Below are 14,710 nucleotides of genomic sequence, written 5' to 3' on the forward strand. Positions count from 1 at the left end.
ATGGACACTTTGTTATTTATTAAATATCTTGCTATTCTGTGTTTTAATTCAATATTTTTTTCCTATTTGTCTACGAATTTCAAAGTCAAAGTCAAAGTAAAAATTCATTTATTTCAAATAGGCTTAGTTTACAAGCTCTTTCGAAACGTCAGGTAATAATATTAAACTTAAGATAATGGTGATAATAACCATTCGAAAATTTAAAATTAAAGTTACGAGGGTTCCAAACGCACCTTGGTCCGAGAAGAGCCCGCAACAACAAATATTGTATGAATAATATATTTCTTTTTTTATTATTGAAACTAGCTGACGCTCCCATTTCCGTGGAAATATGGGGATAATATATAGCCAATAGCCTTCCTCGATAAATGGGCTATCTAAAACTAAAAGAATTTTTCAAATCGGACCAGTAGTTCCTGAGATAACCGAGTTCAACCAAACAAACAAACAGACAAACTCTTCAGCTTTATAATATTAGTATAGATAGGTTATTTGAATACAAGCCAAAAACAGATCAACACAAAGTGATGAAGAAGAAGCAGAAGAAATACTTTATTGCACGCAAAAATACAATTAGGTATAAATTAAAACATTAAAAAGATAATTTAAACGTAGCATGCAAAGGCGGCCTTATTACTATAAGTAATCTCTACCAGGCAACCCCTGACGAGAGGACTTGCGAAGAAAGAGCGGGAAGGTGGAACAGGTACATTATATGATGCAGAAATCATACGTTGTCAATCATGCATCTGAAAATCAGACTAGTGTAGCATTTTTATACAGTGCAGTATCACATAAAACTCATTATGGTTCTAGTTGAATGTACCTCGTGATGCCCAAGTTACCCCGATGACAATGCAATCAGTCAATGCAAGTGCACTTATCAAGGAATATGAAGTGATTGACTCCGATATTGACTCAGATTAATTTATTTTATGTACTAAAACACGCGCTCTGTGCAGCGAAAAAACCTTTAATAGGTAGATAGTTTTGGTTTATCGTAGGACTGTACAAAACGAAACTCCATTTTCGTAATTATAGTTATAAATTAGTTGATTATTTATTTTAATTTGTGTTGGCTTAAGTGTTAAGGTTAACCTTAACACAATTTGCGCTCTCAAAATATGGTAGTGCAATAAAAAATATCTAAACATGTTTAGATGATATATGGAAACACTTAAAAGGTCAAGTGCCCACCAAAATTATTGCTTAAGACCCATATGTAAGCATCAAGTACAAAAAGGTGTAAATCCAGGTGTCAACTATGTCGTACTTTGAATTTCCCTCTTACCTAATTGTGTATCGTATCTATTTACTGTACTAATACGGTCTTACTACGGATGAGTCCATTCAGATTTGGTCACGCAAAAGATTGCGTGGCTCTATTGTCGTGGGATATTGTAAGATGCGTTAGATCGTTTCCACATCATCCGATTCGATACAGTATACGATATTTATCGAGGACTAGCAGACGCCAGCGACTACGTCCACGTATAATAGGGATGATGACTAGGTTTGAATATATTGATTTTTATGATAAATTCGGGTAAATAAGGTCAATGTTAACTAATTTATACATAAAAAGCAAAGATTGACTGGATATTTGCAAAATAAATAAGATTATAAAATTTCAAAATCTATTAAAAATCTTTTATCGTAATTAGATGAAAATTCATATAGTTTTAGCTTCCTTACAATAAATGTGACATTTTTCAATCATGAACTATAAACATAAATGCAAAAATAACAAAGATATTTGTAATTTTGTTTAAACGCCCATACAAATCTAACGATCAGCGAGCCAACGACGTCACTAATTCGTGACATTTTGTATGGAGCGTTTTTCAGGGATCCGCGGCAAATCTGACCCTTTAAATCCCTGTAGCTCCGAAAGTAATGATCGCAGATACCAAGTTACTTTTACAAAATTGCTTTACTATTAGCATACTCCTAATTTATAAACAATTTAAAAAACTGTCATCAATTGCTTTACTATTAGCATACTCCTAATTTATATACAATTTAAAAAACTGTCATCATCCCTATTCAGGTTTTTACAAATCCCGCGGGAGTCACGGATTTTTTCGGGATAGAAGTACCCTAATTGTTGCTACATAATTTGAAAGTCCCAGCCGTTCCATAGATTAGCCCGGACAAACAGAAAGACACACAGACAAGAATTTAAAAAGCTTGTTTGTAGTTTGGTATCGTGTAAATAACTGTAATCACTTATGAAAACACAGTCTTGAAATCACAGATAGACACTTTAATTTTATTTATATGTATTGATGATGATGATGCTACGCTATTTCACACATAGTTTTTAAACGATCTGTTAGTTATGATTGAAGATAAAGGAGGGATAAGCAGAAAGCACTTAAGGTAACTTTGGAGGTTCATATCATTAATGTAACGTAAAAGATATCGCTCTGAGTGATAAAGTTGCTCTTTGCTTGTTATTTAGTTAGAAAGAAATAAGTTATGCATTTGAAATAAAGTGTTTTAAAAATAAATTAATAAGGTAGTGTATATTATATTCGATGTAAAAATTATACGATTGCAAAAGACCGAAACTTAAAAAAATTATATTTAGGGTCATCAGTCATTTTGTCCTTTGACAGATGGCTGATGATTGATGAAAGATCATTATCTGATGTCATATCTCTGCTGAGTGCAGACTTTGATGTATTCCAATTTCCAAGTCATTGATCATTCCATAATAATTCTTCATGAAATTTCGTTCTATCGAAAACCTATAGTTTCTTTTTCTATAGGGTTATATAGGGTTTCTCGATAGAGCGAAATTTCATTCTTTAGAGTTCTGGACTGTAACTTCAGACTAGAACGGCTACTGAAGACGAATTTGGAAGAAGTTACGAATGAAAACATATTATTTAAATCAATTAATAGAAAGTTAATTTTCTGGAATTTCCAGGCAAAAATGTGGATAGATCAACATATTTCTGGGTCACTAAAGAGGAAAACATAATATATGGCTTTACCCTGGCCTTTTGATTATGTGCATATTCATTGCAACTTATATATATATGAGATAAATCAGCCTCAGTAAATAAATTCTAAATAATTGTCGAATGTAACCTTAAAGCGTTTCATATCTAACCAACTAATATAATTTGACTGATTAGTGTCTTTTTTATGAAGAACACATTGCGTGGTCACATCGCCGCAACGCTCCAGGCACTATTATTGTGGTTGTGTGAATTGCGACATGCGTGACTTATCCATTGTGGACTGAGCCTACGATAGCTAGACTTACCACATTTTAGGAAAACTGATTGACTGACTGACTGAAAATCCCGCCTAGTCATGCTATCATAGGTGAATGAGAGGCTGACGCAGCGTTTAACGGTACGCATTGCATCAAACGGATCGTAGTATTATTTGTATAGAAAGACATACAAGTGCGTGCACTAATCCGCATCATAAAGATTGCACGAATCTACCGTAAAATTAAGATGCGTCCGATATGTACGATGCACATTACGTGGACGCTTTCCTTATATCATCATTATCAACCCATGTTCGGCTCGAGTCTCCTCTCAGAATGAGAGGGGTTAGGCCGTCTACCACGCTGGCCTTTTGCGGATAGGCAGACTTTACACAGAGAATTAAGAAAATTCTCTGGTATGCAGGTTTTCTCGCGATGTTTTTCCTTCACCGTTTGAGACACGTGATATTTAATTTCTTAAAATGCACACAACTGAAAAGTTGGACGTGCATGCCCCGGACCTGATTCGAACCCACACCAGAATCCGAGGCAGAGGTTATTATATCCACTGGGCTATCAATTTATAAATTAGGTACATATGAATACCACCACAAGGTACCATAATATATGAGGTATGTCTGACTAACGCAGGCTGTCGGTCTATTGAGGCGAAGGCTCTTAACAAACAAAGTCTTTTACTGAGTTTATCAGTATCCGACTTTTCTCAGTATTTCGACAATTTTAACAAGGAGTATTTCGCAAAACACATTTTTCATTAAATTTCCTCAAACCTATTAATATTCTTAACCATGGTTCAATATTTACCATACTAGGTAGACGATTCTAAGCTAATAAAGGCGCGATCGTATATAATTTAGTTCGTTAACTACATTACAAAAATAATAGGTATAAGTTAATGGCCTTGAATTATGTCTTCATATAAATCAGTAGAGATGACATTGAACTATAGATCAATCAACGGGATTTTGAAGCAGCATTTTATGCGCCAACTTGGGGTCAAGCTTGTAGGTTTTATTGAAAAAGATTATTTACTGCCTTTTTCGATTACTGACCCATTACTGACCAGTTTTTTCGGCCTACTATAGTCCAGCCGATCGATCGAGTCGATTCTCTTTCTACGATCGCAAACGCTTCGAAAGTTCAAAAATGTATTAGAATGACATTTGCTATCGACAGGTCACGTGATCAAGTTGTCAATCGGATCTGTTATTTCCATACATTTTTCTAGTTTTCGAAGCGTAGAAAGTAGAAAGTAATCGACGTGTCACTTGGCCACAGGCCCTGGTCTATCTTCACAAGAAGATAAAATTGTAGGAGAGAGGATGTGGAGCTTAGAACCACCACGCTGCTCCAGCGACGGGTTGTAACGATCACTATCAGATGTGAAATTTGATGACCGGGACATGAGGGTATACCATCACAAACTTCTCAAGTCCGCATTGAGAACTGAAACTTTGCTAGAACAGAAATAGCTCAGCATATCATAGCCCGACCTAGGACTCGAACCCAATACCTACCTCGTGATTCGAAGCCACATAGACTGACCACTGCATTACCGTGTCAGTTCATTAAGACGTACTTGTTACTGCCACGGCAGCCAATCTCATGGAGACATTAACCGTGTACGCAGGAGATTATACAGCGCACAAGTGTGTGAGCAAACACAGGTAGCCCGCTTCCATCTTAGACTGCATCATCACTTACCATCAGGTGAGATTGTAGTGAAGGGCTAACTTGTAGAGAATAATAAAAAAAAAAATGATGTCTTCGGTCCACCTAGTGGGGAGTCGACCAACACTGCGCTTTCCGGTGCGGGGTCTCCATTTCAACTTGGGACCCCAACGTGCATCGGCTCTTCGAACTAATTAAATATACTTCATAGAAAACAAACAAAACAAAAGTATACCTACCGTAGCTATCACTACGATTCACCAGTGACTTTCAAAAGCTTCAAATTAATTTTAATTTCATTAGATAGCATTTGATAAAAGTTTCTACATGTATGTTAAAATGCACTATTCAGCCCAACTGTGTGCAAAATAACATTGAAATCCTCGGAATGACTTAAATGATTGAGTAACTAGCATCCAAACATCAAACAAAAGTAATTGTCTTGTGTTCGGTCCCCACAAACTTCTTATTTTGATTCACACATCGTTTAATATCTAACGAGTGCGCTCGTCTTTTGAACCATAGTAGTGAACTATTGACATTGCGGAGCTAACTTTGCGTAATGGTCCATTGATGAGCCAGTAGCGGTGGAGTATATAACAGAGATTTGTCTGTCTATATCGCACACTGACCTCGGTAACCTAGAGACATGAACGCGGTGAGTAACGGGCATAGTGAAAATGTGTACATCCCAAACTAAACGGTGCAGAGTAAATAGCGTAGACAACTTTCCTAATGGATAAGCAAACAGTGATTGTGTTGTGTCGTGATCGATTAGTGATCTGAAGTGTTTTCCGTTTGAATTGATATACAATCGAACGGAAAATCTAATTACAATGTTTTGCCATTGGTGGCTACCCAAGAAAATGATGTGATACTTTGATCTATTCTAAATTGGCGCGTTTTGGTTTAGTGTGTCGTTCCAGCAGTGACCTGCGATGGCTATGGGTGCTATTAGTTAGTGATTGAGTGCTAAATACCACGAATAGGTACGATATTTTCCGTGTGCTAGTGATTTTTGTGGAAGATATACGGATAGACCTTTAGATGAAGAAAGAAAGGAAGAAAGAAAGTCAATAAATTTATAACAAATTATATTTTTATATAATGATTTATTTATTTTGCTATCATCCGCGAAAAGTCGACGAACCCATGCGACAACGTCACCCAGGTCCGACAAAATACTCTCTACCTCGGACCTGGGTGACGTTGTCGCATGGGTTCGTCGACTTTTCGCGGATGATAGCAAAATAAATAAATCATTATATAATCATGATGAACTTCCGCAAAGTAACGCCTGCTTCTATCCAATAATTATATTTTTCGCCATTGTTGTCTACGCAAGAAGTTTTTTCTTGTATTCTAATTTGTGGATTATTATGATAAACTGATCTGCTTAAAATCTGCTCGTTTTGATTTCATGTGTCGTTCCAGCTGTGATTTGCGAACCAGCTCAGTGGATGAGTGCTATACGAATGTATGATATTTTCATGTGATAATGCATTTTGTGCAAGATATCTGGATAAAATATTTGATGAAGAAAGAAAGAATGTAAATTTTATTAACGTATGTTCAATGTGTGATTTTTCACCATTGGTGAAAACCCGCAAGATTTTTTATTTTAAATTGAATTTGTGGATGATTTATGTGTATAATAGATCAATCCTAAATCGGCTCGTTTAAGTGTTTCGTAGTGACTTGCGCACTGGGTTAGTTGGTGAATGAGTGATACGAATAGATACATGATATTTTCCGTGTACCAGTGATTTTTGTGTAAGATGGAAAATTTGATGTAGAAGAAGAAAGACAGAGAGAAAATAAATTTATTCAAACTACTAGTCAGATAAATAAGCCGCGCATTAAATACAAGCATAATAACACGGTAATTAATATACCTAATGTATTGACTATTGATGTATGATGAATAATTAATTAAAATATTACCTTAGTCTAGTTCGATGAACCCAACGGGAAACCCATAAGGCTTAGTTATCCGTAACAACATTTGTCTCATCTTGTACCGAATCGTAAATCTATGCGCATTACATACAAATTTGTACGTGAACTAGTGTTGCTTCAGTGCGGTCACAAATTACACGAACATGTACTTAGATCGACAATTTAAAGAGTTTTTCTTTCGTAATAAATACACCGGCATTCGAATATTATTGCTATATTTAGTTACGTAGAGTATCATAAATTATCTTTTTGTCATGACTCATGATCTTTATGGCGCTTGTTTGGAAACCTATAGTGGACTCATCGACATTTGCTTAACTTGATCTTGTTATATCTACTGTGACTTGATGCAAATTCATTTTGATGCAGATCAATTACTGACGTAAAATGCATTCGTTTGTCGCAAAAACATTCATAAATTCACTGAATTCTAATTTGTTTAATTTGGGATGTTGTAATATATTTATTTTACTTTTATTAAGCTAATAGCTATCTAAAACGGCAGAATAATCCACACAATATTTAAAAATCTCCAATTATTGAGCATTAATTTGTTTGAACATCGTCGATTTGACACCCGCGATAGCCTGGAGATGACCTCTGCCTCTGATTCCGGAGGGTATGGGTTCGATTCCGGTCCGAGGCATGCACCTCCAACTTTTCAGTTGTGTATATTTTAGGAAATTAAATATCACGTGGCTCAAACGGTGAAGGAATACATCGTGAGGAAACCTGCATATTAGAGAATTTTCTCAATTTTGTGCGTGTGTGAAGTCTGCCAACCCGCATTGGGCCAGCGTGGTGGACTATTGGCCTAACCCGTCTCATTCTGAGAAGAGACTCGAGCTCAGCAGTGAGCCAAATATAGGTTGATAATTATGATCTTCGATTTAATTTTGAATTCATTATCCACGACACTGGAGAAGAAGTAACTTATATAACTTTTTGTGAAACTGAACTGATTTTGAAAGATTCGTCATCTTCTCCTTAGAAATACTACTTGAAAGGTTAATATTTTGATGATTGGATGTCCTTATATCCTGTTATGGATAACTTCTACTTTAATAGGATGATTCTCACAAGTTCCATATACCTACTCGTAGATGCTATATACTCTAGGTATATGACTGTGTCCCTGATTGTTTATCCCCAGTGTGTATGGTGTAAAATTGAATTCGAATTAATAATAATTATAAAGATGATTATGTTTACATTTTGTATTAACGTTCACATAATTTTTAATTCATTTGTGTTGTACAAATGAATTAAAAATTAGTAGCGGACGCTCGCGACTTCGTCCGCGTGAAACTCGATGTAAACTTTAAACTACCTCTACTCTATCCCGACCGAACTCCTACCCTTTTTTCATAAAAGATTTCATTCATTTGTATAACGTTTATACAGATTCATACAGTTTTAATTCGTCTGTGTGCCTAGTGGGAGTTTTCAATATTTTCATACTGTTACTATTGCGTTGACGTAAACGCTAATTTATATGGAATTGAAACAGCTGTGCAGTAGTGCCACTAGATGGCACTGTTTTCAATTGCTTAGGAATTCGCGTTCACGTTAACGTGATAGTAACAGTATCAAACTGCCACTAGACCCTCTGTATAACGTTCATGCAGGTCAAGTAAACCACAGAGGTCAATGAAATCTAAGCAATAATAAATGTTACATGCAGCAGTATAAAATTATGATTTGGTTCATAAAATAATAATAGTCATCACAAACATTATGTTTGTATTTAACACTAGCGGACCCGGTCAAGCTTCGCTTTGACTTATGTGCACTTCTTCCCTATCCCTACCCTATATTACTCTACCCCTACCCTACCCCTACCCTTCCCCTACCCTTACCCCTACCCTACCTCTATTCTACCCCTACCGTACTCCTACCCCTACTTAAAACTCAAACGTTTATATGGGAAATAGAAAAGGGTTGATTTTATGGTTTTCCCAGCTATTCTAATTTTTCTCACCTTTTAAACCTTCCCTATACCTCCACGAACATTTCAAGACCAAGATGAGATAAATCCGTTCAGCCGTTCTCGAGTTTTAGCGAGACTAACGAACAGCAATTCATTTTTATATATATAGATTACAACGTTTATAGTGTAATCAAAATTAGATCTGTGATTTTGTGCAGTTATAAATGCATGGTAATAGTGTTTGTATTGTGTTGTTTAGTTACACATTCCGACAAAGGGTCCAATACCAATGAGATGCCCATTGAACCGAAAGATGGCGGTTAGAAAAACCCACCTAACTGAGAATTCCCAAGGTTGACGTCAGGCATGTCAAAACAATAGATTGACATATTTTTCAGACCCCACTTAAGTGGGATAAGGGAAAGGAAAAAGATAAGATAGAAATGATGATGATAAATGCTCGTTAAAGGCAAAACAACTACTAACTTTACAAAATAGATACACGTAACATTTAGGTTTCCAAATTCCAATTATTTCGTTGCAAGATTTTTAGGTTCACAAAACTCGCAACTTAACGCACTGCCTTGAAAAAGAAGAATTCAAGCTTCGTTTATGTATAGTAATGATTTAGAGTGATTCTTTATGTTTGTTTGTTGATTAATGTTTCATGATACTTTAGGTAAACTGGTTAACCATATAAGACCGGAACAAAATATTGTACAAAATCCTAACTTCATCAGAGCTGTGAGCATTACCAACTATATCAAAGAGGTTGTCAACTATTAATCAGTAGATTACGTTTGATGGATTCTGCAGAAGTACTCATTCTACCTTTCGTACGCTAAAAGTTTGTCAATTCATACATATAAAGTCGAATTCGAACGATAAAGCCATACTAATATTATAAATGCGAAAGTAAGTCTGTCTGTCTGTTACATTTTCACGGCTAAACCGCTGAACCGATTTTGAGGAGTTTTGGTATAGTGACAAATAAGACCGTGAAGCAGAACAGGCTAATTTTAGTCGCGTAGTCGTTGTAGGTTTAAATAGGGGTTGAATTATTATTAAGAAACACTTAAACATATTTGTAAAAGTTTCTCAATTTTTAAATTAAGTAGATAGTTAGGGTTAGGATTATGGCCCTAGGATTAAATTGCTATCATGAAAATTTCGCAATTTTTCAATTCAAGCATACAAACGTTCATGGTAATTGACGCATTGAATATTGTTAAAATGTAAAATGTAGTCGAAAAACGGACGAAAGCTTGTCCTTTGTCCTCGTGGACAAAGTCGCGGTCGTCCACTAGTAATACAATAAAATAATTAAAAATGAATTTCTATGAATGCTTGACTTAATCCGATTAAGCCATCGCTAAGCTGACTAACTGTTATCATAACTCATCTAAAACTTCAGACGTGAGATAATTAAGATTTTATTAGGCGAAAGGCGAGTTCATTCGCAATTCGTACGCTCGTTTCGTTCGCGTGGCTTAAGGTCATTAACATGTGCTGTAATTTTTAATTAAAAAAAAAATCCTCTTCGATGACTTAATGATTAGAACTAATTATGGAGTCTTGCGTCGCTGAATTGAAGGTTGGGTCATCAAAAAGTAGCCGACGGGCTTTTCTTTTGAAAAATTCGGTATAGCGTCGAAAAGTTCGACACTGCCTAATTAGTGAAAGGGTCTAAAGGTCAAGGATTAGTTTCCCGATATTTTTTTTATTATTTAGTGCATAAAACAACGTGTAAATCTTTAGTATCAGTAACGTATATCCTACAGTGGCCATTGAGCCAAATAAATAAGGCTAAAACTCTGAATTTAGCACATATTTATCAACGTAAGTCAACAAATGTAGTCCTGTGACATTTCTTAGGTACCTATTGGTACGCCCTATAACAAATATATCCCCTGAAAGTATTATACGAGTACCTAAAGAGGTAAAGTTTGTGGTATTCATCATCATCATCATCATCATATCAGCCGATGGACGTCCACTGCAGGACATAGGCCTTTTGTAGGGACTTCCAAACATCACGATACTGAGCCATCTGCATCCAGCGAATCCCTGCGACTCGCTTGATGTCGTCCGTCCACCTGGTGGGGGGTCGGCCAACACTGCGCTTACTAGTGCGGGGTCGCCATTCCAGCACTTTGGGACCCCAACGTCCATCGGCTCTTCGAACTATGTGCCCCGCCCCTTGCCACTTCAGCTTCGCAACTCGTTGAGCTATGTCTGTGACTTTGGTTCTTCTGCGGATCTCCTCATTTCTGATTCGATCACGCAGAGATACTCCTAACATAGCTCGTTCCATCGCCCGCCGTGTGACTCTGAGCCTTCTTATCAGGCCCATAGTTAGCGACCAAGTCTCGGAACCATAGGTCATCACTGGCAACACGCCATTGTGGTATTATAAGGGGATAATCTCTGAATCTTCTGAACCGATTTTGACAACTAAAAAGCCACGTTATTTGAGAGTGTCATATTGATACTTTTTAAACTCTGTACCGGGAATTATGCGAGTGAAACCGCGGGATGTCAGCTAGTAATTTATAGAATTATAAGATTAGTTACATTTAGAACTCCAGAAAGGTTAAACGGATTTATATGAGAATTAGCAAAGAGGTAGATTATAGTCTGGAATAGCACATTGCTTCTTTTTATTTCTATATTTTCTCGTGACCTTAATCTACGCAGGTATAACCGGATGGCATATAGCTTGTTAACGATATTATCATTGGTTCCAGGTAATATTACTCGCGTTGGTTGCCGCCGCTGGTGCCGAGCCGCAGTACAACTCATTCAATCCATTCCCACCGCCACCGGGACCGCCGCTGCAACCTGGTTACAATTACCCACAACCGCAATTTCAGCAACAAGCTGGCAACTACCAACAATCGCAAAGGTTGCAGCTTGGTTACAACTATTTTCAGCCACGACCACAAATAATACCGCAACCTCAATTCGGCTACAACCACCAGCAGCCTCAGTTACTTCCCCAATCAATTCCACAACAAGCGTACAACTTTCCTTCGCAAGCTCGATATCAAGGACAAAATGGTTACAATTATCCACTTCCACAACAGCTTGGTTATAACTATCCTCAACCACAACCACAGCCTCAACCATTGCCCCAACCACAACCACAGCCTCAACCGTTGCCCCAACCACAACCTCAACCTGTGAATCCACCTATCGATGTAAGAGCATCACCTCTTAGTCAGGTTACACCAACTGCACAAACCACCACCGTCACGCAACCACAACCTACCACCCAACCGCAGTTGCAATCATCTCCGCAGCCGCAACCACTTTTCCTTTCGCAACCTCAATCAACTGTGGAACAAGACACACAATCTTCACCAAATCCTATATCTACACTACAACCAGACCTATCATTGCTGCAACAAGTTTTTATATCTCCACCGCTGTCAACTTTCCAACCAGAGCTGCAGTCATCAACAAAATCTCAACCTACTAGTATTCCCCAAACTAGTTCTTCATTTAGTCCTCTATCATCACCTCAACCTACTCCTACTGTATTAATACCTCAACGAAAAACATCACCGCAACCTTCTCCAAAACCATCACCGAAGCCATCACCACAACCTCTATCAATTTCTGAACCCATTCCAACGTATGGACCACCTCAACCGCAATCGTCCCCACAACCTTCTCCACAACCGTCCCCACAACCTTCTCCACAACCATCCCCACAACCGTCCCCACAAACATCCGCACAACCCCAGCCTGCCCCACTAGCGATACCAACTCCGGTACCACTACCTAGATCATCCTACGGCCCACCACAAATACAACCAACACCGCAATCCATACCCCAACAACCAATATCCCTACAGCGAACTCAACAGCAACAAATTTCTCAACAGCAAACTCAACAGCAACAAATTTCTCAACAGCAAACTCAATTGCAACAAATTCCTCAGCAGCAAACTCAACTGCAACAAATTCCTCAACAGCAAACTCAACTGCAACAATTCCCCCAACAGATACCCCAACCACAATTTACAACACAACCTCGTGCAGCTTTCGGAATACCTCCTGTTCGTAACCTTTCTCCTGTAATTCTGCAGCAACCAATATATCAACCAGATATTCAAATTCAACAAAACCGATATTTTAAAAATCAACAAAACCAATTTTCGTCACAACAATCTCAACAACAGTTCAACACACAATTTTCATCACAACCAGTACAATCAATTCCTCTGATATCAAGTTACCAGGCCGACTCTAATCAATATAATTCTCAAGGTCAGTTAAATGGACCACTTGATGAAACTGTCATCACTCGAGTACAGAATATAATTAGAGACAATGAACGATCTCAAAATTCAGGATACCCATCCTCTGTCTCAAGAGTCTCTTGGAGTAATGCTCAACCAAGCCAAGAAATCTTGTCGTTTGTCCAAAATTCCCCTATAGAAAGTCTATCTAGAGGACAGAATTTACAACAGTTATCACAAGGTTTGGCTTCAAGTTCTAGTTCATCATTTCAAGGTCAGACGATAGGATCTAGTAGCAATAATGGTTTCCTACAACAAACATTGCCATCTACCTCGTATGGTGTACCTAATTTAGCTTCAAGTTCTAGTTCATCATTTCAAAGTAGTCAGTCGGTAGGTTCTAATAGTAATAATGCTTTCTTACGACAATCGCTGCCATCTACCTCGTATGGTGTACCTTATTAAAATAATGATTATGTTGCCATATCTATTGTACATAAATGTTTTAAGTTTTGTAAATAAAATACTATATTATTTGTTGTTCTTTATTCCAAACTCACATAATATTTGACTGGATTATATATAGGATAATAACATCAATTCTCCTTTAGCGCACGAACAATTTTAACAAATAAAGGATATTCCAAATCATTTTGAAGGTTCTGGTTCTGCAATTTTAAAGAAATTCATTACACGAAATGTACAAGTCAAAGTTACAACAAATGTAAGTAATTTACTGATGATATTATTATGATACTTTAATGAATGTTGCAGTTACAACACCTTCCAAATCGTTCAGAAAATTATAGGCTACATGACGATTGAACTTTAAGATAAAAATTATTACCTTTTACCAACTATTGAGTAAAAATCCTTGATATCAAATCATCAAATTTTTATTTTGTGCAATATCATAAAAACGATAAATAACTCACAAGGTCAATCGGATGGTCTGAAGTTTGGGCATCGGTGTTCACGAGTTTTGAAAATGCAGTTCTATTCTTCTCAGTGCATGTAGATCTTCTTGTGCCATACGTTTCTTCCTTGTGTAGAACATGATTAGGTTTTGGTTGTTTATTAGATAGGATCTCGGACGTAAAGAGCTCCTTTATCTAGTCAAAGAAAGATAACATCAAAAGTTTTTGTTGTTAAATACTACTTGTACTATAGATGAAGCTAATGGAGAAGAGGCGTTACAGAAAACATTACTACTACTACTAAAATATATTCTACTACTAAAATATATTCTACTACTACTAAAATATATTCTACTACTACTAAAATATATTCTACTATAAGCTTATAAAATCTTGCTTAAAGGTAAGTATTATGAAATTGTGTTTATTTGAAGATAAGAATAAGATACTATGTTAATAATTTAATACCTGTTTTCTAAAGACTTTTTAGGGAGTATCTGCCATATCCTTTTTTAATTAAAGATAATAACGAATAAAATATAACCTGTGAGACAATGATGATATAGAGATGCGAATGATGAGGTAATTTTTTTGCATCTAGGTATATTACGATTAAAATAAGACCTTACTTCTTCGGTATTGACCTTGCAAGTACAAGGATTTGGTTCTTTCGCTCCGTCCTCGTATGCAGTATACTGAGTATATGCATCTATATTTTGATGCGCATATTTTGAAC

At 36.7% G+C, this 14,710-nt stretch overlaps 1 protein-coding gene across 1 annotated transcript; it reads left to right on the top strand.

Annotated features, from left to right (window-relative positions):
* Positions 1 to 10,377: 10,377 nt before the first annotated feature.
* LOC112052923 (tyrosine-protein phosphatase non-receptor type 23) lies at positions 10,378 to 13,573 on the top strand. Its single transcript, XM_052891565.1, has 2 exons — positions 10,378 to 10,404; positions 11,558 to 13,573. Exons 1-2 carry the CDS (start codon positions 10,378 to 10,380, stop codon positions 13,520 to 13,522), a joined length of 1,992 nt encoding a protein of 663 aa, XP_052747525.1. The 3' UTR covers positions 13,523 to 13,573.
* The last annotated feature ends 1,137 nt before the right edge of the window (positions 13,574 to 14,710 follow it).

Source organism: Bicyclus anynana, chromosome 4, assembly GCF_947172395.1.
Source record: "Bicyclus anynana chromosome 4, ilBicAnyn1.1, whole genome shotgun sequence".
Lineage (NCBI taxonomy): Eukaryota > Metazoa > Arthropoda > Insecta > Lepidoptera > Nymphalidae > Bicyclus > Bicyclus anynana.